The sequence below is a fragment of the Urocampus carinirostris genome, chromosome 15 (genome assembly GCF_059441175.1).
Source record: "Urocampus carinirostris isolate Australia breed hairy pipefish chromosome 15, RoL_Ucar_1.0, whole genome shotgun sequence".
NCBI lineage: Eukaryota > Metazoa > Chordata > Actinopteri > Syngnathiformes > Syngnathidae > Urocampus > Urocampus carinirostris.
The window spans coordinates 37723714-37740581 of NC_142363.1; the positions used below are offsets into that span (position 1 = coordinate 37723714).

The following is a 16868-nucleotide window of genomic DNA, read 5'->3' on the forward strand; positions in this document are numbered from 1 at the left end:
GAACTTCCCTTGAGTTCTTTTTAAACAGAGAGGAACCCTTGCCCTTTTACTTAGAGGAACCCTTGCCCTCTTACTTAAAGAACTTCCCTTGAGTTCTTTTTGAAACGGAGAGGAACCCTTTCCCTCTTACTTAAGACTTCACTTATTGAAACATGAATATTTTGTTTGTTTGTACATGATTCAATTGTTTGTTTGTTTGTTTGTAAATGGTTCAAATTGAATCTTTTCTTCCGGCGCTGTCACGAATGGCAGCCACTCCAGCAGCTCCCGTGTTATTTTCGATTGTTCTCGATTGTTCTCAGCTCAGGGATGCTGCTGGAAATGTGAATTTCCCTTCGGGGATGAACAAAGTATCTATCTATCTATCTATCTATCTGTGTCTTAAGTCTTACTGGCCACGTTTCTCTTTTACCTAATAGTGCCTAGGATTGTTAGGATTTATTTTCTTAACTCTGTTTTGAATTCTTCACACTCATACCCTTTTACTTTAGTCACATGCATTCCTTTTTAAAATAAAAGTTTTACTCACAGTTCTCTGAGTCCTTGGACTTTCCGTCAACCTTCGGATCCCAACTTGTAAGGAAAAGGACCAGTCCCGAAAAGGGTCTTAATGCTGTGGCCACAGACTTGCCTGGATCTTTACTCACACGCTGGGATCGTCAGGTATCTTGGAATCCGGCTCTCGAAGGACCAAATAAATGTCAGGTTTAACCCAACAGATGTACAAAACCTATATACAAAAAGACACAAAGAATCGTGAGTATAACTTACTTGCAAGGAAAATATCCATAGTCTACCCTAAGGCAGTCTGCTGGATACTCTGAAAATGTATATTTCTCCTTGCCCTTTTATTGAATCAACACCTGTTTAAACTTACAACAACGTTTTATTTATAGCAAACAAAAACTAGGTGGGCCTGCGGTCAGAGAGGTCCTTTATCTTGCCGCAGGTAAAGGTTCATCCTTTGTCCTCCTTCTTCAAACACAAACAAGAAAGGCACATTGTATACAAAGAAAATATTGCAACAGTAGAATAAAATATTTACAGTTTAAATCTAACAGTCGGCAACAGGTATCTGGCAGGAAAACGAGGCAGGATAATGTCGAAGAGTACAAAAGCTTGCCCAGCTGAGAGCATAGGTTCGCAGACGGTCTGACGGCTTCCTTTCGGGAGACGGGAGTTCAAAAAGAGTTCAACTGCCGATCAGGTCCCGCGGTTGTTGGCGCCCCGAATTAGTAATCATGACATAGCAACCGTCTTTAAACAAATGGACGTATATTTGTTATTTGAATCCTCACGAAGACGGCGGTTTATTATTGTCCACTTTTCGTCTTTTAGTCATCGTTGAGCGTGCCGTTTCTCGTCTGATTATGTCTTCCGCTTGTTGCACGGAAACTTTTTGTAAAGTGCCGGGTTCGACCCGTGTTTGTCGGTCCGGTTAATCTCGCAGCCGATCGGCGCATCGTTGTCATAGAGATGACAGCCCATAATGCCATGTCCCCCAGGCAACAGCCCATCAGCGCTGTCTCCCGAAGCACAACTTTCTCCCTTCTCATATGTTTTTCAATCTTTTTTTGTTCCGTTTAAAAAAATGCCATTCGCCCTGTGTCCTCAGAGAGGTGTGCCCCGGTCAAGGGATCCTTGAGAAAGACTTTGATGATTGATAAATTGAAATCATCAAATGGGGGAATATTGTGGAGAAACGGAATCAACTCTGCTTGAACTTTGCAGGAGACACGTGGAAAGGAAGTTTCTGTTATACAGTGTATGTATAACTGTCCTAAGGAAACTTGCATAGCAGAAAAATTCTTAACACTAGAATTTGATGCTGTTAACAAAATCGGTGTTAGTGGTGACATAATCATTAAGAGCTAAAAACGAATAGAGTATTTTGTCCTGAATCTGCTCTGGTCAGTTTTAGGTTTCGTCCAAAAATAAGTTGGAATTTGGTTTGTGATTAGCTAATCAATCCTGGACCAAATTTAGTCCTCCAAAAATCATTGTGTTCATCTCGTCCCCCGTTGTCCAAATTTTGCCCCCAAAAAGTCGTTTTTTTGCCTTTTTCGGGTGCAAAAACAGGAAAGTTTTCAAGAACTTCGCAGGATAAATATGGAAAGGATCTTGTGTTTTGTACTGAGAAACGATGCCAAACTGAATGGTTTGGACATTCAAATTGTCCAAATTTGGTGATGTTGACAAAATTGGGGTTGGTTACGTCAGAATAATTTTCTATTATCAAGTATTTTGGTCAAAATCTCCTCCTGTCATATTTAGACATGCCGTTGTCCCAAAATAGAAGTCTAAATTTGGTTTGTGTTCAGCCTATTCAAACTCCACCAAATTTGGTCCCAAAATAATCATGTTTACCTCATCCATTTTGGTCCAAATTTTTCCCCATCAAGTTCTTTTTTTAGACTGTCCTAAAAAAGAGGTATTTTCAAACAAATAAATACGTTTTTTTGGATGGAACAACAGTAATCTCTACAAAAACTTTTAAGGATTCATGTGGGAAGTATGCTGTGTTATATATGTGTCCTGATGATTTTCGGGTAAGGTTTGGACGCTCCAATTCTCCAAAGTTGGTGTTGTTGACGAGATTGGTGTTCCTGATGTCAAAGTCGTTGAATAATTATATACTTTACTAGTTTAATAATGTTTAATCATTTTTTCATAAAATATTATTTTGATCTTCTTTAAGCCTTTATTGCGTGTTTATCGTGCATTGTCATGTGTAATCTTCTTGTAGATAATGCTCACTGCATCTTTATCAAGAAAGACCGTTCTTATATTTAAGCCAGGCAGCACGGCGGCGCAGTGGTTAGTGCGTCTGCGGCACAGTTCTGAGGTCATAAGATCGGACCTTCCTGTGTGGAGTTTGCATGTTCTCCCCGTGCTTGCGTGGGTTTCCTCAGGGCACTCCGGTTTCCTCCCACATTCCAAAAACATGCATGTCAGGTGAATTGGCCGTTCCGAATTGTCCATAGATGTGAATGAGCGAGTGAATTGTCTGTCCACGTGTCCCTTGCCCACTGCCCCAAGATAGCTGGGATGGGCTCCGGCACCCCCGCGACCTTACTTAGGATAAGCGGTACAGATAATGGACGGATGGATCATATTAAAGCCAATAAATTGTCCAGTTACCTTGTCAACCCTTGACCCTTTCGACGGCGGTGCTCAGGTGACGACGGGCGAGGCCTACCTGGTGCACACCAAACGTCTGCGCTCCAACTCCCAGTTCAACCGGTACCTGTCGGCGCTCTACAAGGTGGTGGGCACCTTCCTGTTCGGCGCCGCCGTCAGCCAATCGCTCACCGACCTGGCCAAGTTCACCATCGGCCGTCCCAGGCCCAATTTTTTGGCCGTTTGCGCTCCCGCCGGCTGCAATGGCTACCAGCCGCACATCAACTGCACCGGCAACCTGCGAAACGTCACAGAGTCCAGGTGAGAAACTGTTTGATCGAGTGTCGTATTTTCTGGACTAAAAGTGCACCCGAAAACCCCAAATTGGCCAAAAGTTTGATCATGCGCCTTAAAATGCAAGGATTAAACCGGATAGCGATGGTAAGATCGTTAAATAGGAACACGGAGAGTTGTTCCCAACCGCATAACTCTGGACGCAACGGGACTGTAACCCGGATCGCAGTGTGTCCAGTCCAGGGTTCCATTCATCAGACCGGTGTTTTTCAACCACTGCTCACAGTCATTAATTGTGGTACTCTGTCGTGAGGAATGATCCAATGTGTGTGCCCGTGCGATCTAGTAAAAGCTCTCTTTCGTTTGGATTGACTTCTACCAGAGATGCAACAGCACCTATTGGTGTTGTTCCGCCGAACACTTTTTCATCAAAGTAATGTTCCTTGGCTCAGAAAAGGCTGAAAAACACTGCATCGGTTCACTCAGGGTACAACACACGAAAAGGCTTTATGTCACTAATCTCACTATTTTTTGAAATACCAGTTATTTTTGAGAAATGACAAAACGAAAAGTGCTTAAAAATCAGTATAAAATGTCCTCTCGCTTTTTCTCAGCTCAACTAAGAATTATAAGTGACTCACGTTTTAATACACGCAGCCATGCCTTTATATCTTTCGGGACAACCAAATAGTTCCCACAATATCTTTCTCTTCAATCTGTTCAGAATGACTAAATTACTTCCCACAATGCCGTTCCCTTCATACAGTTACAAACCTCATGTATGTCGTAAAGACTTTGCGAGTAGGGAGCACAATACTGTATTTCAGTGGTCCCCGACCTTTTCTGTCAAACGATATGCGGCTCTGGTACTTTTGTATTATTGTGCAACTCTAGCCCTCACTGTAGTTTCAATTCCATGCCCCCCCTAGTCCGGTGCGCCTTATATATGGAAAAAAATGTCAAGTCGTGTTTATTTTTCTAGCCCTTAATCACAAGAAGTCTAAGAGCTGTACAGAGCAGATTACTATTACACCATGCCCTGATCTAAAACCTACATGAGGACAAGGAAAAACTCTTGAACCTCAGCATGAGAAAAACCAAGAACCTTTGAGAAGATGAAGACGATTTTTGGTCTGCCTTACGATCGGGTGCGCATTATAGAGCGGAAAATGCAAAAAATCGATCGTTTTTGCGGAAGAAGTTGCGGCATAACCAGCTAACGCGGCCTTCCCCTTCGCCAGGTTGTCCTTCTACTCGGGCCACTCGTCCTTCGGCATGTACTGCATGCTCTTCCTTTCCGTGAGTTGACGCCTCCCGTGCTCGAACGCGCCCGCGTCCCGACGGCAAAGCCTCTCAACGCCTTTGATGGCGGCGCTCAGCTCTACGTGCAGGCCCGCATGCAAGGCAAGTGGACCCGTTTGGTGCGGCCCACCGTCCAGTTCTTCCTGGTGGCCTTCTCCTTCTACGTGGGCTACACCAGGGTCTCCGACTACAAGCATCACTGGAGCGACGTGCTGGTGGGGCTCCTGCAGGGGGCGCTCATCGCCGTTCTCACCGTGAGCCACTTTTCCCAATAAAACCGAGCCGTGACTCCTGCTGCACGACTGTCAACCTCATAGGAAATATGTTTAGTTTGAAGCGCAAGCCCTTGAGTCTCATTTGGTCATCTCTAAAATAATATTCTTGTTGATCCCCAAGGTGGCAGCAGATAGCTAGGTTTACAATATTCTTATAAGGAAGTAGGTCCGGGAACCTTATTGACCCAAAGATGGCAAAATATTTCGATTTTTTTTTTTTTTTAATTTTATCCAGCGGAAGAGACTTGCCATCAATTTTAAGACAAAGTTTAGCAAAAGCACCAAACCCGCTCTCTAGATCAGGGGTGTCAAGCTCATTTGAACTCGGGGGGCCACACGATAGATCAAACATTCTGTCAGGAGCCGGACTAGTAGATTAAAGAGATAGAAAAGGGGATAAAGAAATAAGAGAAAGAGGGAGGGAAAGGGAGGGAGGGCAGGACAAAGAAAGAGAGAGGGAGAGAGCCTGAGAAACAAAAGATAAAAAGTTGCGAGAGAGGGGTGAAAAGACAGGGAGAGGAAGAAAGAAATCCAAAGAGAAATAGAAAAACAGAAGGAGAGAAAAGAGAAAAGAAAGCGCGAAGGGTAGGAAGAGAGAAAGAGAAAAGACAGAAAAGGAAAAAAGGAAGTTAGAGCAACAAAGGAAGAGTAGAAGAGAGACACAGAGTGAAAGAGACAGAGACTGAGTGGGAGAAAAGGGGTGGAAAAGAGAAAGAAATACAAGTACAGTGTCTTTGTTGGAGGCACCTGGCTTTGGCAACATCAGTTGGACATATTTCAACCTGCGGCTTGTTTTTCTCTTGCGCTTCTCTGAGTGTTGTCTTGCAGGCCGGATTCAATCCCTCAGCGGGCCTGATCTGGCCCGCGGGCCGCTTGTTTGCCACCCGTGCTCTAGATAAAAGCTACTTTTTCAACACATTTTATTTCGCTGTGTGACATTTAAAGATTTCATCCAATTTCTGAAATAATAATAATGCCAGAGCCGTTGTCCCATACGAACAAATGTACCACTTTAAACTTGTCTCTCTCCCACAGTTACTTAATGGCAATAAGGCTCATTTTGACCTTCAGTTTTTTTCCATGAATAATGGTTTCAAAAACTGCAAACAAAAAGTTTATGGATGTATTTCCTTTCAGTGCAGTGGACATGGGTGATAGCTCTGTCCATCCCTATCGCTTTACCAATCAAATTGTTCTGTGTGCTTGGCTAGCGTTTTTGGGTAAATACAGTATGTTTTGTGGGTTTTTATCCTAAAGTGTCTCAACAGTGAACATAAATGATTTAATGCGCCTTCATTTAAAGGATTCTGTAGCGATTTACAGCCAAACAGGGTCTGTGGGTGTGACACCTTGACTCGACATTGTAGGTCAAACTGTGGAACAAACAGCTCAGATTGTCAGCGATGCTTCAGCTATGGGCGTAGTAAACTCAATTTTGGACTTATTGGAATTGCAACGCTACAATGGAAGTTTACAAATGTGGCATTTTATGTGCGAGCCATATGTACTCAACTGGTTTCTGACCCCTGATGTAGTGAGTCCATGGTAAGAGGGGAGAGAAAAACTAATGCGATTATAATAAAAAGCCAAATAAGAACAAAATGAATCCATGAACTCATTAAAAACAATAGTCTTTCTTTAGACGGATATCTTTTATGCATGCATAGTAACAACCAACCAACATTTCTTAGTCTTATGAACCAGTTTAACGGCTTCAAAATAATTGTTAATATCCATAAAAACAAAATATGCATCATATTCTTACTAAATACATATTTTTGGGGTAAATAATGTTGGGAAATAATGTTTGGTTTTACACCGTAAATGTTTGAAGTATTTGAAGTAGTTTTTCTGATAGGGAGAAGACAAAAATCCATTTTGTTGCTCTGGTATCAATTTGTATATTTAAGATATATATATACTTTTTTTACATTTTGCCACAAAGATATATATTTAAATTACAACAAAAACTGTTTCAAATAAATAATAAAAAAACACCAAAGTGAAATTATCTCCCCCCTATGACCGCCGAAGCCAAATCCACAACCCCAAAATATTTATTTTGAATAAACTTTGATCAAAAATGCATTTGATAATTCAAATCTTTAAAGAAATTATTCTAGAATGATCAGGGTTCGTACGGGTGCTTAAAATCCTTGGAAATGCTATTAATTCAATGTTGTGTTTTCAAGGAATGAAAAGGGTTTAAATTTTCAGTGAAGTGCTTCATGGAAATGCTTGAAATTCTTGCCATGTACCTCAACAAGCCTGCTCAAAAATGGTGGCTTCACTTTGCCATTGCATTTCTTTTTCGCTCAGGATGAACTGCAACTGGTATTAGTTTGTACGGCATTGTCCTTTAAAGCGTTTACAGGGCAGTTGCATGCTCACTTAAGAAATGATGATAGCGTTTCCCAGTGGTAAATTGTATTGGGAATAACTTGCTGCAACTGATTTTTTTTGCTAAATATGACTGTCGTTTTTCCCAACACCTATACGGGGAGAGATTTGTTTCAAAAACACATATATTCACGATATTCTTAAGGTTTAAAAATCATAAGTCTTGATCAATGCATTTGTAAGATAAAAAACGGCATATGTAAATGGAAGACACATTTGTGACTCTCCAAAATACGTGATACTTACTGGATGTCTTTTTTTGAAGGTTACTGGAGAAATTGAAAAATTGGCTTTGAAAGTCCTTAAGAAGTGCTTGAATTTGACGATGAAAACTCTGAATCAGGGGTAGTATAGGTAGCCATATATGGCTCTTTTCACGAGTACGTATGGCTCCGAAATAAAATGTAACTATTGCACAACTCTCTGCGGCGTTCCAAAGTCAAGCGATTTCATCCCGATTTTGGTCCATATAATGCAGAAGTTGGATAAGAAACCATTTCAACTGATGAATCAAAACGCTGACTTTGATTGGGTGAGCAGTACAGGTGGGCGGATCCCTGCACACAGCGCAAGGCACTTCCTTCTCTCTCTTTCTCGCTCAGTGCAAGTGAATATAATAATAATAATAATAATAATAATAATTTCCTTGTATTGTCATTCTGTGTAACAATGTACACAGAACGAAATGTCGATTGCACCTGACCCGTTGTAGCGAGCCGATGCAGCCGCAGCCAACAGAGGGCGCCGCCGACCACTTTTTAAGTCTTAGGAATGACTCGGCCGGGGCGCGAACCACCGACCGAGTCATTCCTAAGACTTAAAATGACCCTATGCTTATCGTTTGCAGTCATTTGTGACATTTTTACAAAAGAACTTTGCATGCACATTATTTTGAAACCGTTAAGGACAAATTTCATGGGAAAAAATGGCCTCAACACTCTTAACTCAAGGTGGAAGACAAATTGTAAATGGCATATTGACATTGATTTGGGACACAGGATTTGTCATTATTATCATTTCATACATTTAATGAAATCATCAAATGACGCACAGTGAAATCAAATGTGCTGAAGAATGAGCTTTTGTCTAGAGAGCGTGTTTGGCAGTTGTTTTCAATTTTGTCTGAAAATGTATGGTGTGGCTCTCTCCATTTCTTTTGAAATCTTTTTTTGCTTTTATGGCCCTTTGGCTCAAAAGGTTCCGGACCCCTGCTCTGAATGATGCATTGGCTTATCAAAGGATTGGAAAAAGCACATTATAGTTCAAATGTACTTCATTCCTGTCCCTTCATCATGACGAGGAAAAAAAGATGTTTTCGACTGGATTTTAAAAAAGTGACGGGAGTTTCTGAAATCCTTCCCTTAGGTTAAATACGTGTCGGACTTCTTCAAGCAGCGCGACGAGCCGGCGTGCGGGCGAACGGAGGCGGCGGACGCCCAACGTTTGGAATGCAAAACCGGGGCGCAACGCGGAAGCGGCGGGAACCACTACAACTGCTCGCCGCCCATATGACACCCAAACGCTCCTTCGCGCTCGCCTCCAACACCATTTCATGTCGGTAACCACTAGCTGGCGCTCTTCCACCAGCCACTTTGGTTGATCCACGCTGTGACTCGATGAAACGCCCGGAAAGTGTTGTTCTTTTTTTATCAGGATCAAAGTGCTTCACCACTAGAATTTTTATTGTTGACAAGCAGCGTTGCTTGAGCTAACCCATTTTTCTATACAGTGTTTTTCTGTGCATCACTACTGTGCCTCGTCTAATAAACTGTGCTGTTATTTTTACTCATTGCGTCGTGATGATCATCACAAAAGAGGACAGCCATCCAGGAGGAATATATCCACCTACATTTCACAATCTTTTATGTCGTGGGAAATCTGTTTCGCTGAATCGGGGGTCAGCTTTCTCATGTCAGATGTACAAACAATAGGTCATGTGTGAAACGAGCACAATATTTCCTAAACTTTTGTCATTTCATATTTATTTGCGACGCCCTTAAACACAAAAAGTCTCAAAGGGCAGAACAGACCACCATGACACTATCCCCTGATCTGAAACCTACATGAGGGCAAGGAAAAACTCAAAAACCTCAGCATGAGGAAAATGAAGAAGGGACCCCACATGAGGTCGTCCCCCTTCCAGGATGACCAGGCTGCAACGGATATTCCAAGGGCATCAACAGATAATACACCAGGGGTCTCCGATGTGGTGTCCCCGAACAGATGAGGTGCCCACGGCCTTGTTATGAAAAGAGCTCAACAGTGCTGGGTCATTGTGATATTCTCGTAAAATAGATAGATAGATACTTTATTCATCCCCGTAGGGAAATTCACATTTCCAGCAGTATCCTTTTGTTGTTTATTAACAGATGAACAGGATGGCCTCGGGGTGCTGTGTTGCCGTTTAGCAACAGCGGAGTGGATGTCGTCACACGCTAGGCCAAAAGTTCATCGTCCCTGCGGCAGATGGAAGTCTTTGTGCCCAGGGTGACATCACCTCGTGTTCACCTAGATAGCGAGTCCGCCTCGTCTCCGCTTCCCACAGGCTTTTGTATCTCTGTCTGCCCTAACAGCGCTGAAGCTTGGTAGCTCTTAACGTCCGGGATGCTAGACGTGAGCCACGTTTCCGTACCAAAGACTTATAACGCCGATAGCTGCTTAGCTAGCTCCGGCTCTGCATCCACGATAGGGTCCCCTCATCACGCCGGCACGAGAATTCTTAAGGGCAAGGAGTCGATTCCTCGAATAAACACATTTTTGTGCGTTGAAACCCATAACCATACGATCGAAAGTCATCCAAAGTGTCGTTGTCAAACGGAATGAAAAAGACCGAAGATAGAAGCGGACACTTAAAAACCCTAAATCACAAAAAGAGCGAAAAAACACAGAGCTGCTGAAAAGGCTGTCGTTCGCGGCGGCGCCTATGATGTGATGTTTTTTTTTGTAATTTACTGAGTCTATTTTACCATACTTCCAAGAATTAACCTGATAATAACAACGTAATGGGAATGGTATGATAATGTACCTGTAGTTGTGTTAGATTATTCCTATCAGATATTAGAAGACTTTGAGCTGACCCGCTCGGTTGCTGTGACTTGTCCTTGCTTTGGCGTCTCTTACCTCATACCTGTCAACCTCCAGGGCTCCATGCCCGTACAAACAGTCGTATTTTCCTGTACGAAATACAAAATAATCGTACACCATATTTTTTATTTCGGAATGATGCATGATGGGAAAACCCCAGGCGGCAGACGCATGCGCACAGTAGCATCGAACGCTCGCTTCGTTTGCTACGAAAAAACGTACAGCTTGACAGGTATGGTCTGATCACACCTGAGGCAGGTGGATCCAGCTAGGACCGTTGAGTCTCACATTGTCACCTTAGTCACCTTAATAACAAAGTAACAACATAGTCATCACTTCAGTTTATACTTTAGAAATGCAAATGTCAAAACAAGCGTGAGCGAGCTCCCTCTAGTGGTTTTCTTATAATATTTCGCTGCACGACACGCCCTTCTGTGACGTGGGAGGGTTTTTTGTTTTAGGGGGGGGGGTCAAACATGTTTTGAATAATCAATCACGTTAGTCAAAAATGTAATATGCTATATTAAGAATATGTTTGGGAAGTCATTTTAAAATAATCTCACGATTGGTACCGAATGGCTTGCTTTTCCGGCTTCGCTCCAGTAGGCGTATCTCAACCGGACGCTTCAGCCAATGGTATCTCAGTATAATATTGGCCAGCCAATCATATTTCTGGACATCAGTTAATGTTTGCCGCTGCGGTGTTGAGTTACGTCACCAGGGCACCGTTGACGCCCAGTGGACCGTCCGCCATTTTGAGTCGGCAACGAGGAGAAGCAGACGGCGAAGAGGTCACTTAACTTCTTTTTTTTCTCACAAAAGTTGAATTTCAGGTGAGAATTTTACCAAAACACACCGAAACACATAAGGTCTGATATTTTGCTACCAATTAAAATTCAAATGTTGTGTTTAACGTATCCATGCCAGGCGCTACTTAGCATATGTTAGCACTCCCTGGCTAACGCGAGACATTAATGATTCGCTTTAAAAGTCACAGAAAACAAATATATTCTATATTTGTCGTCCCTCTGTACCAGAACTCATTTAAATGTTAATTTATAGTCCAGCTTTGATGTCTAAGGTCTTGACGTCGTCGTAGTTGACGCTTCTTTGGGGCCTTCAATGCTTTGCGTTACCTTGGACTTTGACTCCGACTCCATTCCAAATTTGATATTTAAAAGAAGAATTATTTGCTATTATTGGTTGCAAAAAGGCACGATTGGCAAGGTTAACGTGTTAATTCACCAAAACAGAAGTCATTTTAGATCTAAAAAAACTTAATACAAGTAAGTATCACTCCAACTTTAATCCCATCAACTGCATTTTCCATCCTACGGTATTTTGTCCTTATTATAGAAATCCTGTTTAAGACCAGTTCTTCTTGTTTTGAAATCTGCAATGCTTTTGGTGGCGCGAAGATAATGCCAATTTTAAAAACGACAAAAAGACATTCAAAGTTGCAGGATTGATTTGGTGTGTGTATATATAATGCGTGACTCTGTTAGATGGCACAGTTTTCAGATTACATTGAGCAAAGAAGTATTTTTCTATGAAGAGGTCAAATACATTTTCAGTCTTGTATGCTTGTTTGGGACCGTAATAGTGATTCATTCTTGCGTTTTGTGACAGATCATGAGTGGTAGTCGAATATTTATCGGCCGCCTGAGCCCCCACGCCAGGGAGAGAGATGTGGAGAAGTTTTTCAAAGGATTTGGACGCATCCGCGAAATCAACTTGAAGAATGGATTTGGTTTTGTGGTCAGTATGACTTGTCCTTCTCGTTTAAGATTTTGGGTTTTTTGCTTCTTTTTAAAGAGAATTCTTCTGGTTTCAGTTCGTTCAGTAAATAGTTGTAATAATCAAGACGTTTAACTTGTTTGTTTTTTCTTCCCCCCGCCCCAGGAGTTTGACGATTACAGGGACGCAGACGACGCCGTGTATGAATTAAACGGCAAGGAACTGTGTAGCGAAAGGTGAGGCGTCGAAGTCCAGAGTTTGTTTTCTCTGCCACGTATTTTGACTTTGTCACCGCCGCGTCCTCGCAGGGTCACCATCGAGCACGCTCGCTCCAGGAGAGGGAGGGGAGGCGGCGCCAGCGGCGGAGGGGGCGGAGGAGGAGGAGGCGGCGGCGGCTCCCGGATGGGAGGCTTTAGTGGTTATCGCCAATCTCGCAATAGCGGCTCCAGGTACGAGACAGATATCCGGTGTATACACGGGAAATTATTGTGACGTAACTTCGGGTTCGACATAGGCAGAATAAATGAGCTATCTTCGTGTCTAATGTCTGCAGATACGGGCCCCCGGTGCGCACAGAACACCGGTTGATCGTGGAGAACCTGTCGTCCCGCATCAGCTGGCAGGTAAGGCCCCCCGAGCCCTTTTTTGCACTCTCGCCGAATATTCTTTTAGCTCTTCTGCAAAGAAAGCATTTTTCCAAATTGACGCTGCACATTAGCCACGGGGCCAAGTCAATATTTGCCCCCTTAACCAATTGGCCAACAATGCACTTTTGTTTTTGAAGGGAGAGAGGGAGAATAAACGCAGCTGTTTTTTGTAAGGCTAGTGTAATAATCAGCCTAGCATGGTAAGCTAGTGTGACGACGCGCGCCCTCTCTCTCCCGGTTGTGTTCTGAATAGTGTCCATTTGGTGCCTCTCCTCACACGCAGTTGCCGGCGGTCTAAAGTCTGGCCTGGGCCCCGGTAGCGGGCGAAAGTGGTCTAGCGCAGGATACGGTAGCCTTAGGAGGTCCGTAAGCCGGTCTGGAGGTTCTGTGGGCTGGCGTCCCCGACGGCTGTAACGCAAATCTGCGGGAGGGCCGAGAGCCGAACGCCCACCCGCCCTCTTTGGGCTGTATTTCTGTTGCTGTGACGGGGCCTTGATTGCCCCCCTACCCCCTTCCCGCCGCTACTACTCGCTCTCTGGTGGTTCCGTACTTGTGGAGGCCTGGAGGTCCAGGTCGTTTCTCGAGGGCTTAACACTGCGTTGGTTCCCATTTGCTATTTGGACACGTGGCGCTATGCTAATGTCTTCCTGGTAATGGTCACGGTAAGTAGCATTACAACTCATGTGATTTTTGTCTTTTTGTTGCGGCCCCGTCAGGGGTGGGCAAACCCTTTTCTCGACGGGTTCCCTCAAACAATTTCCCCCTTTTTTTTTTGTCAGCCCCCTCAAAAAAGCTGAGATAGCCCAAAAAATGATCCACCTAAATAATTTGTCCAGGGACATGTTGATGAACAAATTGTATTCAAATGATGCTAATCTTTTTAGGACCTGTTCCCCAGAGTTAAACTTTTACCAGGTTAAAAGTTTTTTTTTGTTTTTTAAACCCTGAAATTGCACCTAAAGTTACATTCCGAGTTATGACATTGTATACGGATTGAAAACCTCAATATTGCTTTTTTGGATTTAAATGACCGATAACTCCCGACCGCTACGGTCATACACTCCCAAGTGACACAGACGCGTCGGCCGAGATGATGCTCGGCGGTGCGGATTCGCGTCGCAATATTTTGCCCACCCTTGAACCGTACGAAAGTTTTTCAATAAGACGCAATTTACAAAAACCTCAAAATCCTCCTGTGCTGTCACTCATCTGGCAGTCGCTCAAGACGATTGGTCATCTACCCCAAACCCCAAAACTATCTTCGATCATTAAAAGTCCCTGAAAAGATTGGGCTGCCTATTTCCACTGCGTGGGGCTGGCTCCAGATGCCATAGACCCCTGCGGCACCAGGCCAAGTGAAGGGTCGATTATTTGATCTCCTAGTTAAACGAATGAGTTTCTATTGTCGTTAATTACCACGCAATTTTGTTTGGATTTGTTCTATGATTGGAGAGCATTACGCAGTGGAAAAAGTGCCCTTTAAATTGAAATGTCTGCCATTTGATAATAACCTCTAACAGTTGACTTATTATTGTGTCAAGTCCGCACACTAGCCTAGTCCGTTGTGCCTTTTGTTGTTGTGCTCGTTCGTCTCCTCCAAAAAGTTTTGTTTTTGGCGGCCGCCCTCGTTCTAACTCCTGCTCTCGCGCAGGACCTCAAAGACCTGATGAGAAAAGCCGGCGAGGTGACCTTTGTCGATGCGCACAGACCCAACAAAAACGAAGGGTGAGTGTGAGCCGAGACGCCGTCCCGGTACAATGTCGGCTGACTCATCTCTTTTGGGCTTTTGCCGCAGAGTCGTGGAGTTCGCGTCCCGGAGCGATTTGAAGAACGCCATCTCCAAGCTGGACGGCAGTGAACTGAACGGACGCAAGATTAAGATCTTTGAAGACAATCGTGGGTGAGCTGAAACCCCATTTACGTTCTTTGAAAACGTCATTCCCGGCATACAATCTGGAAGGGAATAAGTACGGGGTGTCAAAATCAAAGGAACGTAAAGGGCCAAATCCCACATGGGTCGGATTTTGCATCATTTTGAAAATAATGTATAATTTACTGAAAGCTAACAAATACATTCCAATATTATCAGATAACATTTTCCGATGGTATCACTTTCCAGTCTGCATGAGTTTCCACAAATTGAATAGACTGTAGAGGAAATAAATTCTATTTTAGTTTTCTTTTCCTTTTTTTTAAACAAAAGCACAGTTGATAAACAAAAGATATTGAATCTTGGGGGAAGGCAAAAAACATCAATATTAATGTTTAATCATCCAATCTATCATCTTTAACTTGTGTTTTAATTTTCTGTGAATTATTCTGAGACTTGTATGAATTCAACACATTATTCCCGATTTCACACTAAACCACAAGTAGAATTATTGATGTTATTTATGTAGTCGGATTTTTGTATTTCTCTAGTATTTTTATAGAATTGTGTATATTTCTATACCGAAGCCATAACCCCTAGTGGGAGGTGATTCTTTCTGGGAGATGAATACAGAGGAGGGGATTCCCAGCCCCTTCACTAAGCTAACCGTCTTAGGTATGACTCAGTTGAGGCTTGAACCAGCAACCTCCCAGTCTTGAGGCGTGCGCCCTACCCCCTAAATCACCGAGCTGGTATTTTTGTAGAATTATTGTCATATGTTTTGTCGTATTTCTCCCGTGGTATGTCTTTAGTGGTATATTTGTAATATTTAAGTAGAATTATTCATTCTTTTTTGTAGTCTGTAGTATTTTAGTAATGGAACTATATATATATTTTTTAGTATTTCTGTTGTAATATTACTGTTGTATTTTTGTCTCACTGCTATTTTCGTAGTACAGTATTTCTACAGATTTTTGGGGGGAATGAAAGCAAAAAAAATGTATCTGGTCTCTGTTTTACGCATAAAATGAGATATTTAGTTTTGTATATTGGGCAACGTTGGCACCCCAAAACATTTGAATTAGTGCTTTATTTCCTATTCTATGCATTGTCATGAGCCGGTAAAGCCCAGGGGCCGTACTTTTCCCACCCCTGGTCTTAACGGGCGGCCGTCCCTTTATTTGCAGGCGCAGCCGTAGCCGTTCTCGCTCCCGGAGCTATTCCCGCAGTCGTTCCCGCAGCCGGAGCCGAAACCGCTCCAGGAGCCGTTCCCGGACGCCCAGCAGGACGCCCCAAAAGAAGACGGCGGGCGCCTCTCGCTCCAAATCCCGGACGCCCTCTCGCTCCAAGTCTCGTTCCAAATCCCGCTCCAAGTCCCGCTCCAAATCTCGCTCCAAATCCCGTTCCAAGTCTCGTTCCAAATCCCGCTCCCGGTCGCCCCGCTCTCGCTCGCCCGTCCCGGCGAACGACGGGCCGTCCCGTTCCCGATCCGGGTCCCGTTCGCGCTCTCGCTCGGCCGAGAGCAAGCATTGAGAAGGGGCGGATTCCGCCTGGCGTGGACGCTTGGCTTTTTAGTTTTGTCTATCTTAATCCTTTTCAGATCTCGTTTGGTTTTCTAATCGCGACGGGCGCCCTCGGACGGTTTCTCTGGAAACGAAAGTCCGGCTCGCCGCTCGTTGATTTTTGTCAATGGCGTCGCTCACGTTTTTGGTTGTGTGACCCAATAAAGATTTCCTCCACCGAGTCCTGCCATCGGTTCTTTAAATCTTTTTCAATGGAATGTTCGGACTTGAATGTGTTTTCAAGGTTTGAGGGGTGCTTGAATTTTGGGTGGCATACTTGTAAACGCTTGACATCGTAGCCGTGGATTCCACATATTGTCAAAGCGAATCTGAGTGCGGACACTCATCGGCATCTTACCGGTAATCTAAAATGTCTGACTGTCATTGTTGGTTTGGGAAGTATGGTGATAAAAATGTTTCTGTGTTGTTGGTTTTGGTTTTTGCGATAGACAATGCATTAAATGAAGGAAAATACAACTGAAGAAGAATTGACTTTGGCTTCATAATTATAGATGGGATCGTGACAAAAATGAACAAAGCAAATGTGTTATACATTGCTTTTGTAAGTTAAATAGCT

At 43.4% G+C, this 16868-nt stretch overlaps 2 protein-coding genes across 3 annotated transcripts in view; both read left to right on the top strand.

Annotated features, from left to right (window-relative positions):
* Nucleotides 1–9176, top strand: part of LOC148352354 (phospholipid phosphatase 2-like) — a 39872-nt gene extending 30696 nt beyond the window's left edge. For both annotated transcript variants that reach the window (XM_088354719.1, XM_088354718.1), the window contains exons 4-7: nucleotides 3179–3441; nucleotides 4656–4713; nucleotides 4794–4970; nucleotides 8757–9176. In XM_088354719.1, the coding sequence (XP_088210845.1) occupies nucleotides 3179–3441; nucleotides 4656–4713; nucleotides 4794–4970; nucleotides 8757–8903 (645 nt within the window). In that variant the 3' untranslated portion in view covers nucleotides 8904–9176. The remainder of the gene's footprint in view (nucleotides 1–3178; nucleotides 3442–4655; nucleotides 4714–4793; nucleotides 4971–8756) is intronic.
* A 1968-nt stretch (nucleotides 9177–11144) lies between these two features.
* srsf5a (serine and arginine rich splicing factor 5a) lies at nucleotides 11145–16472 on the top strand. Its single transcript, XM_088355263.1, has 8 exons — nucleotides 11145–11308; nucleotides 12105–12233; nucleotides 12378–12448; nucleotides 12521–12661; nucleotides 12766–12835; nucleotides 14511–14584; nucleotides 14655–14759; nucleotides 15917–16472. The coding sequence occupies exons 2-8, from the start codon at nucleotides 12108–12110 to the stop codon at nucleotides 16260–16262; spliced, it is 933 nt and encodes a 310-aa protein (XP_088211389.1). The 5' UTR covers nucleotides 11145–11308; nucleotides 12105–12107; the 3' UTR covers nucleotides 16263–16472.
* The last annotated feature ends 396 nt before the right edge of the window (nucleotides 16473–16868 follow it).

Excerpts from the sequence above, each read along its gene's own strand:
- srsf5a (XM_088355263.1), top strand. The coding sequence starts at position 12,108 with ATGAGTGGTAGTCGAATATTTATCGGCCGCCTGAGCCCCCACGCCAGG. Across the intron at positions 12,234-12,377 it reads AGAATGGATTTGGTTTTGTG|GAGTTTGACGATTACAGGGA; the intron begins GTCAGTATGACT and ends CCCCCGCCCCAG. Across the intron at positions 14,760-15,916 it reads ATCTTTGAAGACAATCGTGG|GCGCAGCCGTAGCCGTTCTC; the intron begins GTGAGCTGAAAC and ends CTTTATTTGCAG.